A 22,862-nucleotide genomic window follows, 5' to 3' on the forward strand; every position below is an offset into this window, starting at 1 on the left:
GATTTTGGAACTTCTGAGAATTATCACTGATTAAAAGCACTTGGGTGGTTGTTTGGAAAAACTTTCTCTCTATATAATGGCATCACTTGTGGATGGATTGAAACTTGTATACCAAAAATATGAAAAAGAAAAGCAAGAAGGGAAGGATTCTCTTGGCACTCTTATTCAATTTTTAGAAATGGTGGTTTGTACTTACGTAAAGCTGAATGCGCAACAGGATGACTGGGACAAAGAAGAAGCCATTTTTGATGAACAAGTGACTTTGGTTGGGGAAGGAAAGGAGAAAGAGAAAAAGGAAAATAAGACTTTAAGACTTGGAAAAAGAACCAAAAAAGAGAAGAATAAGGTGAAAAGGAGATACTATGTTAGAAAACAACAGAAAGGAGGAAAGCAGAATAAAAGGGAGGTGGAGAGACAAGGTGGTAAAGAGGACAAGGAGAAGAATAAGCAAGGGAGAAAGGAAGGGACGAGAAGCCTTAATGGTGGGGAGCAAGATGCAAAGAAACAAAAGCCTTTTAGAGATAATGGGTAAACTTTATTGAAAAGGGGATTCTGGAAAGGTACATAAGATTGTATTTTTACATTTGTACTTAGAAATAATCTTAGAAAATTGGAAACAATATGTAATTTAAAATGTGATAAAATATTTAATATAATTTAGTGAAATTTTTGTCAAGAAAAGGGGAATACTTTAATGAAACAATGATTTAAGATATGTGATGGGGGGGAATAACTATGGAAAGCATAAGTGTTCCCATAAAGGCATTATATTTAACTGAAATGGGTAAAATGTTTAAGATATAAATGATTGTTAATATTAATGATTAGACTATGTTATCCTAGTGAAATTTTTTGTGAAATGAGAGATTTGAAGTAGGAGAAGGGGGAACATTCTAATGAAATAATGATTTATAATATGTGATGTGGGGGGGGAATAATTATGGAAAGTAGGTGCTCCCATAAAAGTATGTGATTTAATTGAAAAGTAATGTGCTAAGTGTTTAAGATATAAATGAATATTAATATTAATGAATAGATTTGTATTGGTATTGATAATATTGTATAATTTTAGAATGTACCAAACAGAATCCCAATGTAAGCTATGTATTCTATATTAAGTATTATAAATGTAGGGGAAAGAGATAAAGGCGTCATACTCCAATTAGTGTACAGGAGAAGTTTTTTTTTCAAAGAAGAAAGATAAATGGATAGCTGGAAATAGAACAGACAAAGAATAATAAATATTATGATTCGAATTGAGATGAGATAAATAAAATAAAATTAAGAAAATTTAAAAGAGAGGAGAAGCTATATAGAAAATTGAAAATGCTAATAAGATATGGAATGGAGAATAAAAGATAGAAGAGAATAAAGCAAGCCAGAAAGGAAAAATAAGTATAGTGAATAAAAACATATAAAACAGATAAATATAGAAAAGAAATATAATTGAATAAAAGTATAGGGAGAAATAATGAGGAATTTGAAAGGATATCTATGTGTTTATAAGGAGATGTGTCAATGATGTATAAAATGTTTTAATTGTTTAAAATTTACAAATAACTTTTAGAAAAGAGGTTTTATGTTCTTATGTTTTATGTTTTGTATGTCTTTAAAAATTAATAAAATTTGTTCAAAAAAAAAAAAAAAAAGAATTTCCAGTTGCAGTTAATTGGTTCTCGTGATTTATGAAGTGTAGAAGTGGGAGGAGAGAAGGTGGGTTCTGTGTAACCCGCCAAAAAACTTTCACTTGGGAAATTGCTTTTGAACATGCCAGATCTGTTCCTAATAAATCAATTGGAGAGATAACATCTCAGAGTGATTGATATCATGGATACTTTCTGGATGCTTGACACTAGGTAAACTTGACAAAAGGACAAGATCCATTTTTATTACAGCCTCATCCAAACTGGACTGTCAGTATAAACAAACAAGACAAGAATTACAGCGCAAAGGCATACAGGATGCAATTCCAAATGCTAATAAATCATGTTTATAGCTTATCTCTATGGAGATTCACAGTCATCCAGGTCTTGGTTGTCCCAAAGGTGTTTTTTCAAGAGCCAATTGAACTTTCTGGTCTTTGAAGAAGTTTAGCTTCTTATCCAAGAAGCTTCTTGGATGAAAAGCAAAACTTCTTCAAAGAAAAATCACAACGTCCAGTTGCCTCTTGAAAATGCACCGTTGGGCCAACCAACTAACATCTTTCTTTGAAGATGTTTCGCTTCTCATCCAAGAAGCTGAAGAAGCTTCTTGGATGAGAAGTGAAATGTCTTCAAAGAAAGTCCAGAAAGTCCAGTTGGCTCTTGAAAAAGCACCTTTGGATTTATAGCTTGTTATGGCAAATGTGATCATGCCCACAGCATCACATTGACAAAAACAAAATGTTTATAAAAGTAAACATGCTTCATTTTCAATCAGGCCACAATCCTTACAATTTGCGGAGTAAATAAACCCCATTAAAAAAAAAAAAATTAAAGTGTAGGTATCAAAAGACTTTTGAACAAATTTAGACCATAATCTTTTTCTTTCAGTTTTAATGATATTTCTCAATCAAACTTCAGCCTTTTCCTCATTATTCATATAGGTTAGATTGATGACTTGGCATACTCATTTTGGAGAAGAAACCATCTTTATCCAAGACATACATTTAATTTCATGCAAAAGGTATTACTCTAGAGTTAATGAGCTAACCTGCGGCACCTGGAAGGAAGTGATCAAAAGTTCACCAAGGCCATCAGTACAAAGAAAAATATCAATATAGTTAGACACATAAACAAACTGATACGTTTTCACAGCAATCCATCTAAAATTCCATTTTTAAAAAATCCATGTGTACACCAAACTGTCATCATGATCAAAAAATTTTTTAAAATTTGCAGTGGAAGCCTTAGCCCCAAGAAAAAAATTATTTAGTCTGTTCATGGGATGGCATCTAGAATAACTGCAAGTTATTACAGTGGTCCTCAACTTACAAGCATTCATTTGGTGACCGTTGAAAGTTACAAGGACATTTGAAAAAAAAGGAGATTTACAACCGGTTCTCACACTTAAGGTTGTCAAAGAACCCACAAAGTCACAGGAATAAGATTTGGGCACTTGGCAACCAGCATCTCTTTACAGTGGTCATGTGATCACCATCTGCCATCTTCCCAGTCAGCTTCCAACAAGAAAAGTCAATGGGGGAAACTGGATTTTCTTAATGACCACATGAACCAACAACTGCAGTGATGTCATAAATGTCATAAAATTGGGCACAACTTACTTAACAAGCAACAGAATGCCTGGTTCCAGTTATGGTTGTAAGTCGAGAACTACTTGTATATCAAAAGCATCTCCATGTTAGGACTAGCTGCAAGAAGTCAACCAAAAGCTGCAAGAAGTCAGCCTCCTAACAATTATTGACAATCACTATCAACAAAATAGATTGTTCTATGTATCTAATTGTCTTTCTTCATGGTTGCAACTGCTTTCTTGTCCAATCATTCTAGGACCAATTGGATTTCCTTTTACTCATAACGACAGTTTGGTCTTCACCCACTGGCAGATGCACGGTAGCATGAGATGAACATTTACATTCTACATGCAGTGAAAACAAAGATGATTGAAACAATGCCACAGGGCCATTACTAGCACTTCCTCTTAGTCACAATCTAAAGTGACAGCATCTTCACCTAATTTAGTATTCTCCCAATCCTCCAACATGAAGGGAATGTATGTGTGTTGATGTTGTCTTCTTTAGAGTTGAATAAAATTCTTCTGTGGTCATGTGAAACTACCCAACAACACAGCTTATCTTCAAATTCCTTGCATTTATTTCAAAGGCATTGATGAAGTCCTAGAGATGTGTTCTACTGCTTTCCTTGTTCCCAGATTGAATGTTTGTCTGAATGCTTTATCCTGGGTGTCTAAATGTTTAACATCTAACTTATCTAGTGTGAATGTTTTAATCTGTAATTGCACAGGTATGTTTATATCCAGTTAATGAGCTGTTATCATCTTCATCCTTGCTGTATAATTACGATATTCTTATATTCTACTTGTATCCCCTCTTCAGGTTTTTGTGGTGGAAATATATTTCTGGGATAAACAATCTTAAAGAACTGGTAAATATGAAAGTCAGAATGCACAGCCTTTCTCCTATGTAAAATATGAGCAGAATTTTATCTGAAGTTGGGGATGTTATGTTAATATTTAACCAAGGTCAGTTAGAAGCCAACAGGAACTTTAAAGGCTGAAGGCTAGGTTGGAGTAAAGCAACAGCACTTCCTTATCTCTGCTAAAAAACCTCCATGGGCATAAGACCGCAACATCAAGACCGCAACATCAAGCTTAACTTAAAGAACTGCAGATGATACACAGTGGTGGGACTCATCTCCAGGGGTGATGAGTCTGCCTACCGAGATGAGGTGGACCGGTTGCTTTCATGGTGTGGAGACAATAACTTGGTCCTCAACACCAATAAGACCAAGGAGCTTATAGTGGACTATAGAAGGAACAGATCAGACCTCCAGCCCTTGTTTATCAATGGAGACCGAGAGGAGCAAGTGGCCAGTTTTAAGTTTCTGGGTGTTTCCATAAAAGAGGGCCTGACCTGGGGTGTCCACATTGCAGCCTTGGTCAAAAGGGGCCCAGCAGAGATTATACTACCTGAGACTTCTCAGAAAACAACAACTGAATGAAAAACTGCTGGTGACCTTCTACCGCTGCACCATAGAGAGTATCTTAACTTACTGCACCTGTGTATGGTTTGCAAATTGCACAGGGGCAGACAGGGCAGCGTTCTAGAAGGTTAACATCATTGTCCAGAGGATCATGGGCTGCCCTCTCCCCTCTTTGGAAGAGCTTTATAGCTCCCGCTGCCTTAAGAAAGTTCAAAATATTCTCAAAGATCCATCTCAACCTGGGCACTCTGTTTTTTTTTAAACTATTACCGTCTGGCAGACGGTACAGAATATTAAAAACAAAGACCAATAGGCTGAAAAACAGCTTCTATCCCAGGGCAGTAGCTCTTTTGAATTCTACTGTATAGTGCAGTGTTGGTGTGGTGCTGTGGGTTTTCGGTGTGGAGTGTGAAGGATGCGTGTGTTTATTTTCATGGTCATGATGTGCACTGAAGATGGTGTTTGATTTCATTGCATGAGGTGCAATGACAATAAAGAAAAACTAACTAACTGACTAACTAAAGCAGTATGCCTCAACCTTTTGGGCACCAGGGACCAGTTTCATGGAGAGGTTTTTGCACAGTCTGGAGGGGTTGTGACTTCACATGCTGCCTGCATCCCACAGATGGGCTTCGCTTGTTTGAGGATGAAGGTTCATTCTCCAAGTATGCAGATTGGTTTCTGAACATTTTCATTACCAGGCCAGGTAACGTCTTCAGCGGAGTTTAGGGGATGTCAGTGTCAGTGTTCCTCTTTTTATAAGGGTTTAATCTGGTCAGTAGGTCTTGTGATGGGTCAGGTGTGGGTGTGTCAAGGGAGGGTCTTGTGATGAGTCAAGTGTGGGTCATCAGTGGGAATCTTGTGATGGGTTTTGTTTGCGCAGCCTGGTTTCTGGCATGCCATGGACTGGGGGTTGGGAACCCCTGACTTAAAGGATACCTTATTTTAAGGGGTTATAATTAAAATTTTAATTTGTTATGAGTGACATCAATTGGCAGAATGGTGGAATATAAACCCCACAAATAACTTATTAAAACAAATGATTTAATGTATTATGTACTAGGAAGAGACAAGATTTCCTAACGGGCCCAATTCGTTATGTTATTTAGAACTCACTCTATCATTTTAGTTTTTGAGATGTCACAACATTTTGTCCAGGTTGAGCTACAATAAAAATGCATCTTCTATGGTCATAAAGTGTCATCACTAATTAAGTATTACCAACTATCAGAAAGTATACTAAAAGTGTCAATTACAGCAGGGTCTCCAAACTTGGCAACTTTAAGACTTGTGGACTTCAACTCCCAGAATTCCTCAGGGCAGCCATGCTGGCTGAGGAATTCTGGGAATTGAGATCCAAAAGTCTTAAAGTTGCCAAGTTTGGAGTTCCCTGAATTAAAGGCCAGTCTAAATAACCCTGAAACATCTACAATGGCTATTCTAATAACCCAGTTGTCATATTGCTAATGAATTCCAAAACCGGACTGTTGGACATATAAAAATAGCATACAAGTTATAGAACTTTCTCTAAACTTGCTAAACACCATTTCACATGTCAGGCAGATTTTATCAGATACCAGTAACGGCTCGGTGGCATTTATTTAACATTATCACTTATACGTAGGAACCACAAACAAATAAGATGGATGGTGACAGAATGAAGATGAGATGGGATGCACTGCACCTGCTGGAATGGAGGACACGGTGGGATAAGAACGAGCATTAATGATGAGCATAACCCAAACAAGGAGGAATAAATGATGAAAACTGAACATGCTGTGCTGCTAACATGAATTTGATTTCCAGTGGTTCTACGAGCAGGGTGAATTATCATTCGGTGCACAAGATGAATTTCCTGATCAGGTGGCATCATGGTACAGGCAGCCTGGGCAGATGCTATTAAGGTTGATTGGGTGCTTGGCTTGATGAGTGCTGTGATCACATGCAGATCCCATTTAAAATTGGGAAAATTTTGCTGGCAGATTATCAGCAGATTCTATCTTTGTCTCTTGACATAGATAATGCTTGTCTTTTTCAGGATAATTTAATGATGTCTCAAAGGCACTGAATATTAAATGTCTGGTCAGATCATCAAGAATGTCAGCCTGGAAAGGGCTGATCAAAACGATAGTCCGATAAGCCAATAACCTGCCAGCAAAATATTCAGTGTATAGACCTTCTTTTTCTTACCTGGCCGTCCCGGTATGCCTGATGGCCCAGGGCTACCCTTAGGCCCTTCTGATGGTGGTCCAGGAAGTCCTGGAGGACCTTCTAAGCCCGGAGCGCCAGGAAATCCCTTGGCACCCATTTCTCCTTTTAAACCAGAGGGTCCTGGAGGCCCTGGGGGTCCAGAGAAGCCAGAATCTCCCTTTTGACCTAAAACAAAGGAGGAGAGAGGCATGTAAAAGGGTCAGTATTCCACAAAGGTCCTTAAATGGCTGTTGAAAAGAAAGAGAGATGCTAGAGACCACCAGAGTATTTGATGATGTAAGCTGAGAAACTGGTACCCAATATTTTCTGGTATCTCCTTCCCAGTAGCTCCCAACTCTCAGCATTCTCAAAAGACCAGGAACATCCAAAACCATCCTTCAAACATCCAAAACCATCCCATTATTTTCACCTTACTTTATATATGAGGAGTTTTTTTTATATTTGTGGTTCACAATTTAAAATGGGCAGTGAGGCAAGTTTACAGGGGATGTGAATAAAAAATAAAGAATTTATTCATTCGTTTGTTAAGCAAAATCTCCTAGATGGCCAGATGCAAATTTTATGTACACATTTTAGTTTTAACAGAACAACAGAACGGCAGTGTTGGAAGGGACTTCGATGTCTTCTAGTCCAACTCCCTGTGCAGGCAGCAGACCCTATACTATTTCAGATAAAGGGCTGTTCAATCTCTTCTTAAAAGCCTCCACTGATGGAGCACCCACAATTTCTAAAGGCAAGTTTTACATTATCCTCAGACAGAAGTCTGGATGGACCTTCCAGCTATTTTGGGTATATATCTCCTAAGCTTTGCAGCCAACATGATTTTTAACTAGGCATTCTGAGATTTGCAATATTAAGATGCCCGTGTTCCACGAGGCATCACCGGATCCCTTGATATTGCCAATCTCAGAATGCCTGGTTAAAGGCATTCTGAGAGTTTCAGAATTTGCAACACTTGCCCTCTCCTGTCCAAATGTCAGTTGTATTTCTGTCTCCAAAATGAAGCAACCTGGCCATCTAGATGATGGTGCATCGGTTTTAGAGTCAGGGGAAAAAAGCTTTTTCCCCCTCACTTGGTACCCAATTCTGAGATCTATTATGAAACAATGAACTTTCTTTTTCACTAATAAATAAAATGAGGTCTTTGCCTGCGAGTCCTGGGAGGCCTTGAGGTCCGGGAAGTCCAAATCCTGGTTGACCTGAAAAAAACAGAACCACAACGGCCAAGTTAACAATGCAATTTCGTGTTACGGATCTCTGAATGCCAAACTACATCAACCTTTCAACTGATGGATTCATCGTCATTATTGTGATGCAAAAGGAAAAGGAAAGCATCAAGCAGAAACAAAGGAAGCTCACCTGGTTCACCTTTCTGTCCTGATGGTCCAGGGATGCCATCTCGCCCAGGTTGTCCTTTTTCCCCCAGAAGGCCTGGAGAGCCAGGACGACCAAGTTCACCTAAGACAGACAGAAGAGGAGAATTGCCAGCAATGAATTCTCTTGATGTTCTAGAAAAGTAATCCAAAGATCTGCCTGCTGTAAACACTACCATTTCTAATGCCATTCATAATGCAAACAAAAACAATTCCCTCTGTTTCTACAGACCTGATTTAGCACTGGAATTGTTCACCTATCACAGAGATGACCACTTCAGCTGTTCTTCTTAAACATTTTAGGAAAGGAGAAATTTCACGTAAGAGAAGATGTACAGCTAGCCACAATTATGTACAAATGATCAAATGCGTTTTTTATCTGCTCTTGCTGCTATCCTTTATGTGGATACTCATGAAGATGTAGATTAGGTTATCAGCTCTAAGCTGTATCCTGCTGTAGGCAGAATTCTCCACAAACAGAAAGGACCACACAGCATTCACAAACTCAGTGCAAGCCCAAGCTTATACCAAGCAACTTAATGCTGTTCTCTGCAAACTAGGACCTCTAATTTAGAGAATAAGTTGCAAACCTAAAGACAACCTAATCTAATCTAACCTAACCTGACCCAACCCAACCTGGGAAAACTAAAGAGTACCTAACAACCTAACTTCTAACCTAACCCAACCCAACCCAACTCAACCCAACCTAACCTAGCAAACTAAAGACTACCTAATCAACCTAATCTGACTTAACATTAATCTAACCAACCCAACAAACCTAAAGGCAATCTAACCTAACCTAACCCAACCTAACTAACTAACCTAACTTAGCAAACCTAAAGACTACCTGATGTACCAAATTTGAAAACTACTGTCTACTTCCCACCATTTGTAAGCCACCCAGAATCCCTTCTAGACGAGATGGGGCGCACAAAACTTAACAAATAAACAAACTAGTAAATGCATGTAATAAATGTGCCCAGGGGAATGCAGATGAGATGTCTTTTTTCTCTCATTTTTTAATTTACTTAAAATTTTGCTTTTTTTTTTCTTTAAATGTTTTCTTCAAATTTGCAAAGTTTTTATTTTTCAAAAAACTAAGTTAAATTAAAATTAATTTAAAACAAGTCCCCATGTTCTCCAAGATTGTTATAAATGGGTGGGTTGCTTATAATTGAAAGGTTATGGCATACATCCATGTCTGTAGTGGACTCAGTGATTATTGGCACACTGGGTGCCATGCCACAAAATCTTGGATGGCATGAATAAAATATATGCATTGACAAAACTTCCACCCGCCAATTGCAAAAGACCAAACTGTTTGAATCCTACACATATACTATGATGATACATTATGGATCAGGATCTTGGAAAGAACTTGATACATATGAAGGGCAACACCAGCTAAAAAAAATGGTAGCTGTGACTTCATATTGTTGTGCGGAAATTACAATAAAGAAATAGCCACACCCTGGTAACTCCGGAGAGGAAAGGAAGACAAGCTAATCCTAACTGGTGTCAAACTCCATTTCTCAAAACTTTGAGCTCAACACAGAAACCATAAATTAGCTTGTTTTTGATTTTGGATCAGTGCAATGTGTGAATCCAGTCACTGTGGCTCACTCAACAAATGACAATTAAGGAAACTGTGACACAACACGTATGGGTGAATTGGGATGAGTAAATGATACTTTCTGGCTTAGCATGATGCTCGATGGTAGTCACTGTGGATGGACTGAGTTGTTGATTTCAGACATCCATTGCAGGATGGTGGTTTGATTGATTGCATAGGGGTTGGGAGGGAGACCATAATGCATTATTTTAGAATCTATGCTGGATCGAAGAAAGGAATGGCAAGGAGTCAAGATTTAATAGCATTGTCCCTTGAACCTCATTTAACTTGGAAGAATGGAAGGGGTGACCCAAACCTTCTTCTCCTCAGTGGTTCTCAACATTTTCTTCATCATGGGCCCCCTTTAAATACCTTTTGTGGTGGACCCCAAAGGTTTAAATCATGCCTTTGCGGACCCCGTGACAACATCGTGGCTCCCCAGAGGTCCCTGGATCACAGGTTGAAAACCACTGTACTAAATCAAAGACTTTCGAGACAAGCAAATCAATCAAACACTCTTTTCCCTCCTTGATATTTTTCAGCACTTACCTGGAGGTCCAGGTGACCCTGGAACACCTGGGCTTCCTGGAGATCCATCAAGACCTTTTGTTCCTGGAATGCCTGGTGTCCCTGTGAAAACAAAACCCACAATCTGAAGGAAGCACAAGACAACCTCAGGAGGCATCAACATCCCTGAACTGGAGAGACAGAAATACTGATAGAAGATAATATTTGTAGCTCAAGGTTGAACGATGGGGTTCTTTGGTGCTGTCTGAGATTGGTTGTTTTCTTGCATGTTTCATTACCAGGTAACATCATCGGTGATCAAATGAAAAAAAAAAAAGAATCTTCTGTGATTAGAAGCAAAGAGAAAAGTAGGCCCAGATAAAACAGCTGTATCTATTCACAATGTATGGTGTTTGTTAAATAAACCAGATTTAGTTATCAAGCCAAATGAAGATGGACTATACAGGAACCTCTGTCTTACATGTAGAAGCCCCTCATTTCCTCCCATCAAAGCAATCCTTTTGATTCCTAAGCAATCTGTTTCCATCACAACTGGCCGTGACACAATTTATAAAATATTAATCAGTTTTCTGTTCTTTTTCCTTCCTTATCCCTTCTGTTGTCTTTTTTGGAACACAAAACCCTTGGAAATGGGCCTTTTTGGTTTTAAACTTCCATAAACTATTCCAGAAGGTTTTTGAAGTTCAGAGCAAGAAAGAAATAAAACCTTTGTTTTCAAGAAACAGATTAAAATTTTAGAGAAAGAGAACTAGCGGAAGGTACACTTTTCAGCTCAGCAACTGGATTGTCAAGCAAAACTCAAACATTTTAGAAGATGGGGTAATTGCCACAGTAGTCTTCAACTTATGACCCCAATTAAGGCCAACACTTTTGTTGTTAAATAAGATGGTTGTTAAATGAGTTTTGCCCCATTTGCTACTGTTGTTAAGTGAAACACTGCAGCTGTAAGGTTACTAACCTGGCTGTTAAATGAATCCTGTTTCCCCCTTGACTTTGTTTATTAGAAGGTTACAAAAGGGGAACCCATGACCCTGGGACACTCAACCGTCATAAACATGAACCAGTCGGCAAGTGTCCAAATTTTGATAATAGCAATAGCAATAGCACTTAGACTTATATACCGCTTCACAGTGCTTTAGAGCCCTCTCTAAGCGGTTTTACAGAGTCAGTGTCTTGCCCCCAACAATCTGGGTCCTCGTTTTATCCACCCTGGAAGGATGGAAGGCTGAGTCAACCTGGAGCCTGGTGAGATTCGAACCGCCAAATTGCAGGCAGCTGGCAGTCAGCAGAAGTAGCCTGCAGTACTGCCCTCTAACCACTGTGCCACAGAGGCTCTTAATAATGTGACCATGGGGATGCTGCAATGGTCGTAAGTCACTTTTTTTCAGTGCTACTGTAACTTTGAACAGACACTAAATCAAGGATCTTCAAACTTGACAGCTTTAAGACTTGTGGACTTCAACTCCCAGAATTCCTGAGCTAACGTGACTGGAAGAGGAATTCTGGGAGTCGAAGTCCACAAGTCTTAAAGCTGTCAAGTTTGAAGACCGCAGCACTAAATGAATGGTTGTAAGTTGAGAACTATCTATAGAGAGGATTTGCTTCTCTGTAACTGCTTTAATTCCCCTCATTTCATGAAAGATTTTTCCAATTGAAGGCCATCTGGATAGGAGTCCCAAACTCTCTGGATGATGCTATAGGAGCCCCAGCACATCTGGAGGACACGAGATGGATAGAATATAAGCTGGGGATGAACGATCTGTTTCAGAAGAAGAAGAAAAGAGAAGAAAAACGAATGAAATCAATTACCTTGGAATCCAGGAAGGCCAGGTTCACCTTTTCCTCCTGGAATACCCGGCGATCCAGGCAACCCCGGATTTCCAAAAGATCCTTTAGGGCCTGGAGGGCCAGGGTAGCCAGGCAGTCCACTTTCACCCTGGGCGAAAAAAATACCATTTTTTAAAAAAGAAAGGAAAATCTAGAAGCTGAAGCAGCTTCTTGAATGAGAAGCACAAGATTTTCAAGGATAAAATCCCAGTTGCCTTTTGGAAGAACACCTTTGGGATGTCTTGAGAATATCACAGGGCAATCTTGTCCAGGATTATGAAAAGGTGCTCTAGAACACCTCTGGAAAGAATGTGGGCAACCTACCTTGGGGCCAGGGGGACCCGGAATACCAATGCCTGAAATACCAGGATCACCCTTGTCTCCCTTCAGTCCTGGCGATCCAGGAGAGCCAGGCTGGCCAAGGCGCCCTGGGACACCTTGTGAACCTTTTATGCCGGGGGTACCTGTGCAAAACAGTGAAAAAACAACTCAGCTCTGAGGCAGAGCATCTAACCATTGTGGGTCAAGGATCATGCTTTATAAGTGGGGAGTGGGAAGGCAAGGGATGAAGAAGAACCAAACCCAGATGGACTGAATGAGATGGAATACCAAGCACACAAGAGAAATGTGAAGTTTCTGCACCACAGAATCACTATCAGCCAGTTCGGGCAATCCGGATGTTAATTTTAAATCCACTTCGGCGAACCAGTAGTTCCGAAGACCAGCTGGCCCTGCCCCACTCTGCCCCTCCCCTCCCAGAGAGATATCACCATGTTGGCTCCCTAAGGCATGTATGCTACTTCTAATTCAGGGCTCCCTAAAAGCTAACTTGATTGATAACCACTGATAGGTAGAATCTCCATACATTTCTCATGTCCCCGTTGAAAGCCATCTAAGATTCTGTCTATGTCCTTGCCATGCAGAGGCAATTTAGCAGCAATAGCACTTTGTTTTTCTGTACATACCACTTCAGAGTGCTTTACAGCCCATGCTAAGTGGCTTACAGAGCCAGCCTTCCCTCCACCTCCCAACAATCTGGCTCCTCATTTTACCAACTTTGGAAGGATGGAAGGCTGAGTCAACTTTGAGCCAGTCAGGATTGAACTCCTGGCAGTGAGCTGAATTAGCCTGCAATACTGCATTCTAACCGTTGCGCCATCACAACTCTTCGATTTACATTGTTGAAATTCAGTTTTTGATAGCCAATCTTCTAAGGAGATTTTTTCCAATCTTTTGCATGATCCAGAGGAATGGATCTTCAACTTCCTGGTATGGGATTATTAGAACTGAAGCCCAACACATCTGGAGCAGTGGTGGGATTCAAATTCTGTTACTACCAGTTCTGTGGGCATAGCTTGGTGAGCGTGGCTTGGTGGGCATGGCAGGTGAAGGATATTGTAAAATCTCCAGTCAAAGGTGGGATTTGCCGGTTCTCCAAACTACTCAAAATTTCCGCTACCAGTTCTCCAGAACTGGTCAGAACCTGCTGAATACTACCTCTGATCTGGTGAGGATTGGGTCATGAAATGTTTTGTTTTGAAACATCCTCCTTTCACAATACAAATCTACATTTGTGTCAGGCACAAATGATCAGGACCATACATTCAGATTAGTTGTTCAAGCCTATACACAAGAATCCACTCAACTAAAATTCAAATATGAATTGGCACCAGAGAAGAGTCAATGGAATTCAAGGAGGGGAGCTGGACTTTGATCATTTGTGGCAACATAAGGAATCTAAGCTGATGACACATTTAACTCCTCCCCCAGCTCTGTTTGCTCTTGTCCCCCATCTTTCCAGTCAATAAATAAAAATAAGAATAAAAGACTGAACGTAAATGTTTCCAATTATCAAGACAATCTTTAGTTCAATGAATGGTTGGAAGGAGTGGGGAATGCTTCTGAAATCCTTACCTGGGAGTCCCATCTCGCCATTGGCACCTTTTAATCCTGGGGGCCCAGTTGGTCCAGGCCCCCCCGGAATTCCAGTATCTCCTTTGGGACCTATTAAAACAGAGTTATTGTTACTATTTTGATGCTGGATGGATTTCCATGCCGTAAACATGTAAGCAATAAGCAAATCTTTATAAGTTGTAATGGCCAAGTTCATCCATTGTCCTTCGTCAAAACTGGAAAAGCCACCTATTGACTTAGTACAATGTGCAGATCTGACTATAGCCATTAATAAACCAGGATTTAGTGTTTTGTGCAGAGCTGGTCACCATTGCTTGGCTTGATGACAAGCTGAGCTATTGTTACAATATTAAAACAGCATGCCCATTCAGAAAAGCAAAGGGTTGGTTGTGTCTCACCTGGCAATCCAGGTGCACCTGGCTGCCCAACTGATCCAGCGGGCCCTGAGTCACCTGGGAGGCCTGGGTAACCCTTCTGACCAGTCAAACCAGGATTACCTTCAAAGAAACAAAAGGTTGAATGAGTAGTCTTCATACTTAGGTGTGACTTAGCCAAAGACATGCAGCAAAGAGTAGGTGCCACTGAATTTCAAAACCTTCCTACTGGATACTGGTAATTATAGTATTTAACATCTGGTTGGACAACATTCCACCCAAACATTCCCCAAAAAGGATTTGATCGTGTTGTTGCATTATTGTGAGCTATTTATCTCCAAACTGAATGCAATGTCCACTGGAGAGCACAGGAAAGCCATACCCGTAAGGGAGATAATAGTGACATAGTTCCTTTTAACGATAAATTTTAATTGATTTGCCTTTCTATTTAATTACACATTTGTATTTTATTTTTCTATTTTTTTCCTAGCTGACTTGAACACAATCTATGGTGTAAAGGATGTAAATCCAACAAATATAGGGTTCTTCAGGACTTCTCTGAAATAAACCAGGTTTTGTTCATTTAGGAATATTAGACAGATTAATATTCAATTATTGGCTTCATGTCTTCCAAATCCTTGGAAATGTATGAATGATGAACATTGTCTAGCCATCTCTATCACTTTTTCCAAGAATAAATATTCTTAATGCTTTTAAGAGGAAGATTTACCCTGAGAAACACACAAGGAAGGGAAGGGAAACCTACAGACTAATGGAAGTTAAAGAAACTGAGAAAACACCCACCTGTTGACTCCTATTATATGGAAGGAACACAAAGCGAATCTTTTCTTACCCTTCTCTCCGGGTTCCCCCTTTTCTCCTTTGGAGCCCAGTTGGTCAATATCAATTTTTCCGGGAGCTCCCGGCAAGCCAGGTTCTCCTTTGCTGCCTTTCTGTCCAGCAAGTCCTGGTTGACCTGGTTGTCCTGGTAAACCATCATTGCCTAAGCAATATCCAAAGCACACAATGTTAATTTGGAGTGCACTGACAATAGTCTGTAAGCCCCAATAAAGTAAGTGGAAATCCACTATATCCTTCACATTATCAACTTACCACATTAGAATGACCTTAAATCATCAACAACTATGACAGATAAAGCATTCTTCATCATGGTGACATTCCTCTAAATTCATCCCATCCTTGTCCATTTCATTTCCAAGCCAACCACAAAGCTGTGGTTAGAGTGATTATTAATTGGAGCACCTTCTCCATCATGGCTGGATGGAGGTCAGCTCTGGTTCAAGGTAAACATTTTGACACAAAAGACCTTTCCACCATAGCTTATTATTTCCGATTACACATTTAGGTTTGCATAATGTCACCAATTAAAGGTGTAGGGTGCACATGGATTTGGAATTTTGAGAGCATCTTGTAGATTCTCTCACAAACTAGTTGCCTTGGATCGTGATCCGCCAGAAGGCAAGCGGTTGCAAGATGCTCTGAGGTTTTCTGCCATTCCAACATGTCTTTTGTTTTATTGGGTTTGGAAGTGGCTACAAAGCACTAAATTGCACGTTGGTACCATGTTTATTTTCAAAAAATATACATACAGGGCCTCTTAATGCAGTGTTCTTCGGTAAAATGTTGATGTGATGGAAGGGGAATTTGGCTTTGCAGCACACTAGACTTCTATTATTGTTTTGAATGAAAAGGATATAGAAATATGCATGGATGTGAAGAGAAGCACCTATTGGCAACACCTTGTCTTGAAAAACCTGCAGGATGTCTCTGAAATCTGAATTTCTTTATCTAGAGGCAATATACCAAAATAGACTTGCACTTTAACAGAGTTTAAGGGGTTATTTCTAAATTCTAGGGATGGAAAACAAGATGTCTCTTACCTTTGGACCCAGGGAATCCATTTCTGCCAGGTGATCCAGGTGTTCCCAGAGGGCCAGGTGCCCCCATCACTCCCATATCGCCTTTGTTTCCTGCAAACACAGCAGAGGCCGTTTTTATTTGGAGCTATAAAATCACCAACTTTCCCAAAGTTTACTTCCATCACTTTTCATCCTGAAATTTCAACCTGAATTTTTGTGCAATGGCAAAGCACTGAGAGCATTTGCACCAAGCCAAATTCCTTGTGTGTCCAATCACACTTGGCCAATGAAGAATTCTATTCTATTCTATTCTATTCTATTCTACTCTACTCTACTCTACTCTACTCTACTCTACTCTACTCTACTCTACTCTACTCTACTCCACCCCATCCCATCCCATCCCATTCCATTCCATTCCATTCCATTCCATTCTTTCTAATTCTAATTCTATTCTCCAACTCAATATCACTCAACTTTGGAAGCTTTCAACTTTCAGAATTCTGGAAGGTGAAGTGCACACCTTTAAAAGCTGCCAAATTGAGAACCGGATGCCCTCTCGCTGCGCTCAAATAATTCCCATTTTTCTGTTTAGTGATTCTATTTATTTTGGGACAGCCCTCTGAGGAGCATTGTGAGCACATGGGAGGGCCATGCTGCTTACTCTGCAGCAGAGATCAGAAAGGATTTAACTCTCCATCCACAACAAGATGGTGCCTCTCTTGCTTCAATGGGAGTAGCATAACTGAATATAATTGGAAAGCTTTTAATTCTTTGAGGGCTTCCAGACTGTAAGAAACCTTGAAATGTTCTCAGCTCATCACCTTCGAAACAAGTCAATGTTTTGATTGCTGATGGACATCTCCCTACTGTTTTTCATTCATCAAGACACCTCTTTATTAACTTTATGTCTATGCAATTATCAGACAGTATTGTAAAACGAAAGCACCTCCCTTCTACAGAACCAGAATAGCATCAAATATATTTACCTGGTGTGCCTGGAGCTCCATCTTGCCCTGGAGAACCAGGGGAACCCGGTCCACCTGGAAGCCCAGGTGGTCCAGGAAAACCTGGGTTGCCCCTATCACCTGGAGGACCGGGAACATCAAATCCTGGTTGCCCAGGATCTCCTTTCTCTCCAGGGATGCCTTGAAATCCTAAGAGAAGTTGTCAGAATACAATCCTTTAAATTATAGTTTTTCCTAAACCAGTTGTTAGTTTATCCTTCCCTCACCTTCATGCTTTGCAGGAATTTAGGTTTTAACTCCTAGAATTCCTCAGTAAACCTGGTGTCAGATCCCCCTCACCCCCAACCAAGAAAAACACACGGTGACTCTTCTGAGTAGATTTCTATATTGTTTCCACACCTATAGACAGAATCTTGCCAGACTGAAGTAGATTACCACCTACATCAAGCCTATACTTTGGAATTATGTTAGGGAGCCTTTACCCTCTTTCTCTCACACATAATCTCTGGGCTGAGCTGCCTCTCATTCCTCTGAAATGCACCCTTCCCTCCTGGGAATCCAGCCTACATTCCTTCACACATGGTTATTGCTGAGAATTCTGGGAATTAAGATCCAAACCTGAAAAGTACACCAGGCTGGGGTCCTTTGCCTACACATAAGAAACAGGAATGGGTACAGTGGTTGCACATTGTGCATAAATAATTCTGGTTTTAAGATTGGCTCCCATAGCCTCAATTCAACAAAACCTACAGCTCAGCAGATTTTAGTGAAAACCCATTTTTTTTTACCGAACTCTTGGAATTTAGTTTTGAAAATATGGAACACAGAAAAAACAATGTAAACCTACCCTAGAGAACAGACTTTATAAGTGATCAACAGATTAATTCTTGTTAACATGTAGAAATTGGGGAAATGATTCTCTGAGGCATTTTAATTGCATTATTAGTGGTTGGAAATGTCTGCAAAAATATCTGGAAATTCACTTTTCTCTCCACTGACTCTATATTCCAGCTGGGCTGTTGATCTAACCAAGATAAACCAGACAATACTAGTTCTGCAAACCAGACAATATTAGTCTTATTGTTTTGATTTAATCTGCAGTTTTCCCTAGTACTATGCTAAGAAAAATATTATAAATGCCTTACATGAATAATCTATTTTATAAAACAAGGTACTGTGAAGAAAACTGCACTTACTCACCAGCTCCTTGGAAATTTGCCACTTACTCCTTACAAATTCAACTAAACTCTACATGTTTTGAGAAAAGACAGTGAGAATTGTCTTTTGCTTTTGGTGGGACAAGCACAGCTGAAAAACTGACACTGCCTTTCTAATTAGACCCTCACTCAGACCCTTGGTTTCAGAACGGAATGTTTTTTAATTTAATTTTTAGGTTTTTTTCAATACAGAAAATTAAAATACAGACTCCAAGGGAAAAAAAACCCGAGATTTTACAAGAACAAAACAAAACTAATTAAAGACATTTAAAATGTGGACAGCAGAAACAGATATTATCCAACCGCTGACAAACATATTGCTTCAACAAAAGCTTTTCCTCCTTGCAAGTCAGTTTCAGATTTATTCTACATCTATTTGCAACCAATCTGACCTGTTTTACAGAGAACCAAGTATTTTTATTAAGAAACAAAACCAGTGGTGGGATTCAATTTTTTTTACTACCGGTTCTGTGGGTGTGGCTTGGTGAGTGAGGCAGGGGAAGGACACTGCAAATCTCCATTCTTACCCCACTCCAGGGGATGGATACTGTAAAATCTCCACTCCCTCCCCATTCCTGGTGGAAGGTTACTGCAAAATCCCATTCCCTCTCCACCTCACTAACCTGCTTTCCAGCTCCATTCTCCTGTGCAGGGCAACAAAAGAAGACCCAGCCGATCAACTGGGACTCAGGAGACCGAGAATATGTGGGGCGGGGCCAGTCAGAGGTTGTATTTGCCGGTTCTCTGAACTACTCAAAATTTCCGCTACTGGTTCTCCAGAACTGGTCAGAACCTGCTGAATACCACCTCTGAACAAAACCTTACTGAGAAATTGGTCCTGTATGTCCATTTAGATTAGAAGGATACACAAAGTTTCAGTCTAGAAATGTTTGGCCTTCAACGGCCCAGTTCTCAGCTCATGAGGAATTCTTCTCCCTTTATCAAAAACATTCAGACACACTAGCTACTAGATGTTTTTTATGCTGAAACTAATTTTGAATTGGAAATTCTCAAAACAGGCCAGCTCAAGGCTGAAATGTTTTGAGTTTGCACATGGCTTTGTACATTACTATATGTTGGATCAGAATTCTTACTAGCTTGGCCAACCACCAGACATCAATGCTGCAAAAAGATAGATTGAGTAAATATACTTCCAAAGACAGGAGTCAAGACTTTCTATCTGCTCTAAGTTGAAATCTTATAAAAAGACTAAAATGCCCAGTTGCTAACAATTCTCTCTCGTTATAATTCCAACTTCAAAACAAATCAAACAACTTTGTGTATTTTATGAGCTCTCTTAAAGCTTATGAATAGCAACTTCTGAAAAGACTTTCTTGTTTCTTGGATTTTACCATCCTTTTTATTGTTATTTGATTGAAGGTTCATAGAAAGCAGTGTTCCTCTACTTTTTAAAATCTACACCCCTATTTGAAAAACAAAACTTTCACATCCCCCTTCAAACTACCTGCCTCCAATAATTTCCTTAAAAAACTTAAAATGATCAAAAACTCCAAACTAAAAGAAGAAGAAAAATCAATTTGTAATTTTTAGTGTTGTTCAGTCATTAAGTCATGTCCAACTCTTCTCAACTCCATGGACCACAGCATGCCAGGCTCCCCTGTCCTCCTGTCTCTTGGAGTTTGCCCAAATTCATATTCGTTGTGTCCATGACACCATCTACCATCTCATCCTCTGCTGTCCCCTTCTCCTTTTGCCTTCAGCCTTTCCCAGCATCATCGTCTTCTCTAAGAAATCCTCTCTTCTCCTTAGAGGGCCAAAGTATTTGAGCTTAGATTCAATATTTGTCCTTCCAAAGAACAGTCAGGATTGCTTTCCTTTAAGATTGCCATTTTAATAAACCCAATTTATTTTCAACTCCAAATTGGCTGTTGCTTTTCAAAAGTATAGACTTCTTCATTCTTAGTTCTGGATTTCAGCTTCTCAATTCTCTTCCCTTCCCTACCTTTTTGAAGAGGAAATGACCTTTTTGAGACCCTCCCCCATTCTCTTGAGATCTTGATATCTCAAGAATCCCTCTCAAGAAATGAAAATCAATTCCTCAGAGATAGCATTTTATATAGATGTACTTTTAAAAAAAGTAAATAGAAAATAAATAAATACATTTAAGTAGCAGAGGAAAACAAGCAAGCAAAAAGGACCTTAGATGGAGAAACCACTGTACCTGGTTGGCCTGAGAAGTTGAAAAGTCATCATGGAAAGAATTCATCAGGAAGTTGAAACCCAGCAAAAATTTGGAAGAATGCCGTTAGGGTTAGGATACAAAGGTTAATACACAGATGTTTGAACAAAACCTACACAAATCTTTCTCAATTTGTGCTGGACTACAGCTCCCATCAACCAGGCAACCATGACCTTGGGAGGTTCCACAGAGGATGACTGGGAACTAAGCTCAATGCATATGATCTAGAAAGGTTGATCCATTCAAAAGAGTGGGCCACCAACTTGACAGAGCCACCATTGAATGAATGGCTTATCGTGGATTCTAGTTTGTGTTATCTCCTTCAAGAGGGAAATAGAACACTTACACCAAAGAAAGTGGAATGGACATCATGGTAATGTTTTCCAGTGGGCCATAATCACTGGATTAGAAAACAGAATTAAATATAGACATTCCTAAAATGGCCTCTTATTCATGATACTAAATACAAATTCCCTTATTTTTTTGACTTCAGTAATAGGGTAGTCACTCTAATGATGATGGCCTATGACCTCATCATCCCTAGCCACTGGTTATATTGGTTGGGACTTTGGAAGTTTCAATTCAATTATTTCTGGAAGCTCCAGAGTGAGGGAGGTGAAGCAGTGGGTATACTGTATAGCTCAGTAATCTTTTTTGTGGTTTATTTTTAATATTTGGGAGGATCCCCTCCTCTCCCTTTTAAAACAAAACTTCTCCAAAAAAACACCCATAATTACATGGCGCTAATACCCATCAAGGAAGACATTAACCAAGAAAGATGTTCCAAGGTTTAAGCTATCAAAAATTGCATCATTGCTATCTTATGTTAACAGCAGGAAACGCTAAATTTTGGAAGAAAAGGATGAGATGACATTACAGCGACAGAAGAAATTCATGCGGGTTGATATGGTTAGTTAAGTTTTAGCCAGGCACTGATTTCCACAAGAGGAGAAAAGACAGGTAAATAATACCCAACGATACAGATATTTGAGATACGCAGAAACAGTGATCCCGTGGGGAAAAAAATAAATACGTGTAGAATAAAAACTCATCCGCAATGACCTGGTGGACCAGGTCCAGTGCTAGACAAACAGGTGAGTGGTAGTTCAAGTGAGAGGATACAGATTGTGGCTGCAATCTCCATTAATGGCTGTGCTACATGCAGTGATTCACCTGAAGTGCTTGAATGCATAAATGTAGGGAGGGGAGGACAATCCTAAGAGACCCATTTCCAGTCCTCAGAGAAAACCTTGAGAAGATCTGCAGAGCAGCAGAGACCCACAAGATTATGGATCAGGGAACCACTCTAAATATCGGTCTACACAGTGGCTAGCCTGATGATGTTACCTAGTTTGGCTAATGAAACGTCTGCCAGAAAACAAGCAAGCACCAAGGATCCCCCTCATTTCAACCCTAAGCTACACATTGTCAGGGCTCCGGCATCCACCCCCCCATACAAATCACGAGTCTCTAGCCACATCTCTGCAGAGTTAAAAAACAAACACCAAGATTTATTAGGAGTGAACATGCCGGCACTACCTGAGTGCAGCCGACTCTGAGACACGTTCTCCTTTCTTAGTAAAATAATTTCTACTGTTATCAAGAAAGCTGCATGTCCATATGTATAGGATTCAAATTCAATTGGAATAACGGAACCTTTTCTAAATACGAAAACTGCCAACCACACGTGGAGCTATTTTTGGATGTCATCATGCAATCTCATGTGCCAAATGATTAAAATGTCAAACATATCCCCAGATAGCTATAACAACATCCTTAAGATCTCTTACGTTCTCATCTAAAATATTGCCACCATCTTTTGCAAGAATCAGAACAGCAGTAACAGAACATCTAATCCAAATCCAGGCTCAAAGAGGAGATCCTATACCATATCATTAAAGCACTATGAGTCTGGTGCTCTTTGAAGGCTTCAGGTTTCATTTAGGAAGTGCCACAGACGCTACATTGCCAGGTCTGACTCAATGAACATACGGTGAAGGCCAGGTATATTGCCCTGATTAATGATCCATTGACATGGCAAACAGTTTCACAGACATTAGTAATTCTTTTTAAAATTTCTTCACTCCATAGCTCAGAAAT

The 22,862-nt window shown here is 39.7% G+C and overlaps 1 protein-coding gene across 1 annotated transcript in view; it reads right to left on the minus strand.

The window, feature by feature from the left end:
• COL4A5 (collagen type IV alpha 5 chain) overlaps positions 1–22,862 on the minus strand; it is a 130,638-nt gene that overhangs the window by 20,464 nt on the left and 87,312 nt on the right. The window contains 11 exon segments of the mRNA XM_087972037.1: positions 6,852–7,037; positions 8,021–8,071; positions 8,232–8,330; positions 10,407–10,487; positions 12,195–12,321; positions 12,537–12,676; positions 14,127–14,216; positions 14,525–14,623; positions 15,354–15,503; positions 16,402–16,491; positions 17,367–17,534. Coding sequence (XP_087828163.1) covers positions 6,852–7,037; positions 8,021–8,071; positions 8,232–8,330; positions 10,407–10,487; positions 12,195–12,321; positions 12,537–12,676; positions 14,127–14,216; positions 14,525–14,623; positions 15,354–15,503; positions 16,402–16,491; positions 17,367–17,534 — 1,281 coding nt within the window.

Source organism: Notechis scutatus, chromosome 10 (assembly GCF_049901735.1).
Source record: "Notechis scutatus isolate UNSWTSFEM ecotype Mainland chromosome 10, rNotScu1.2, whole genome shotgun sequence".
NCBI lineage: Eukaryota > Metazoa > Chordata > Lepidosauria > Squamata > Elapidae > Notechis > Notechis scutatus.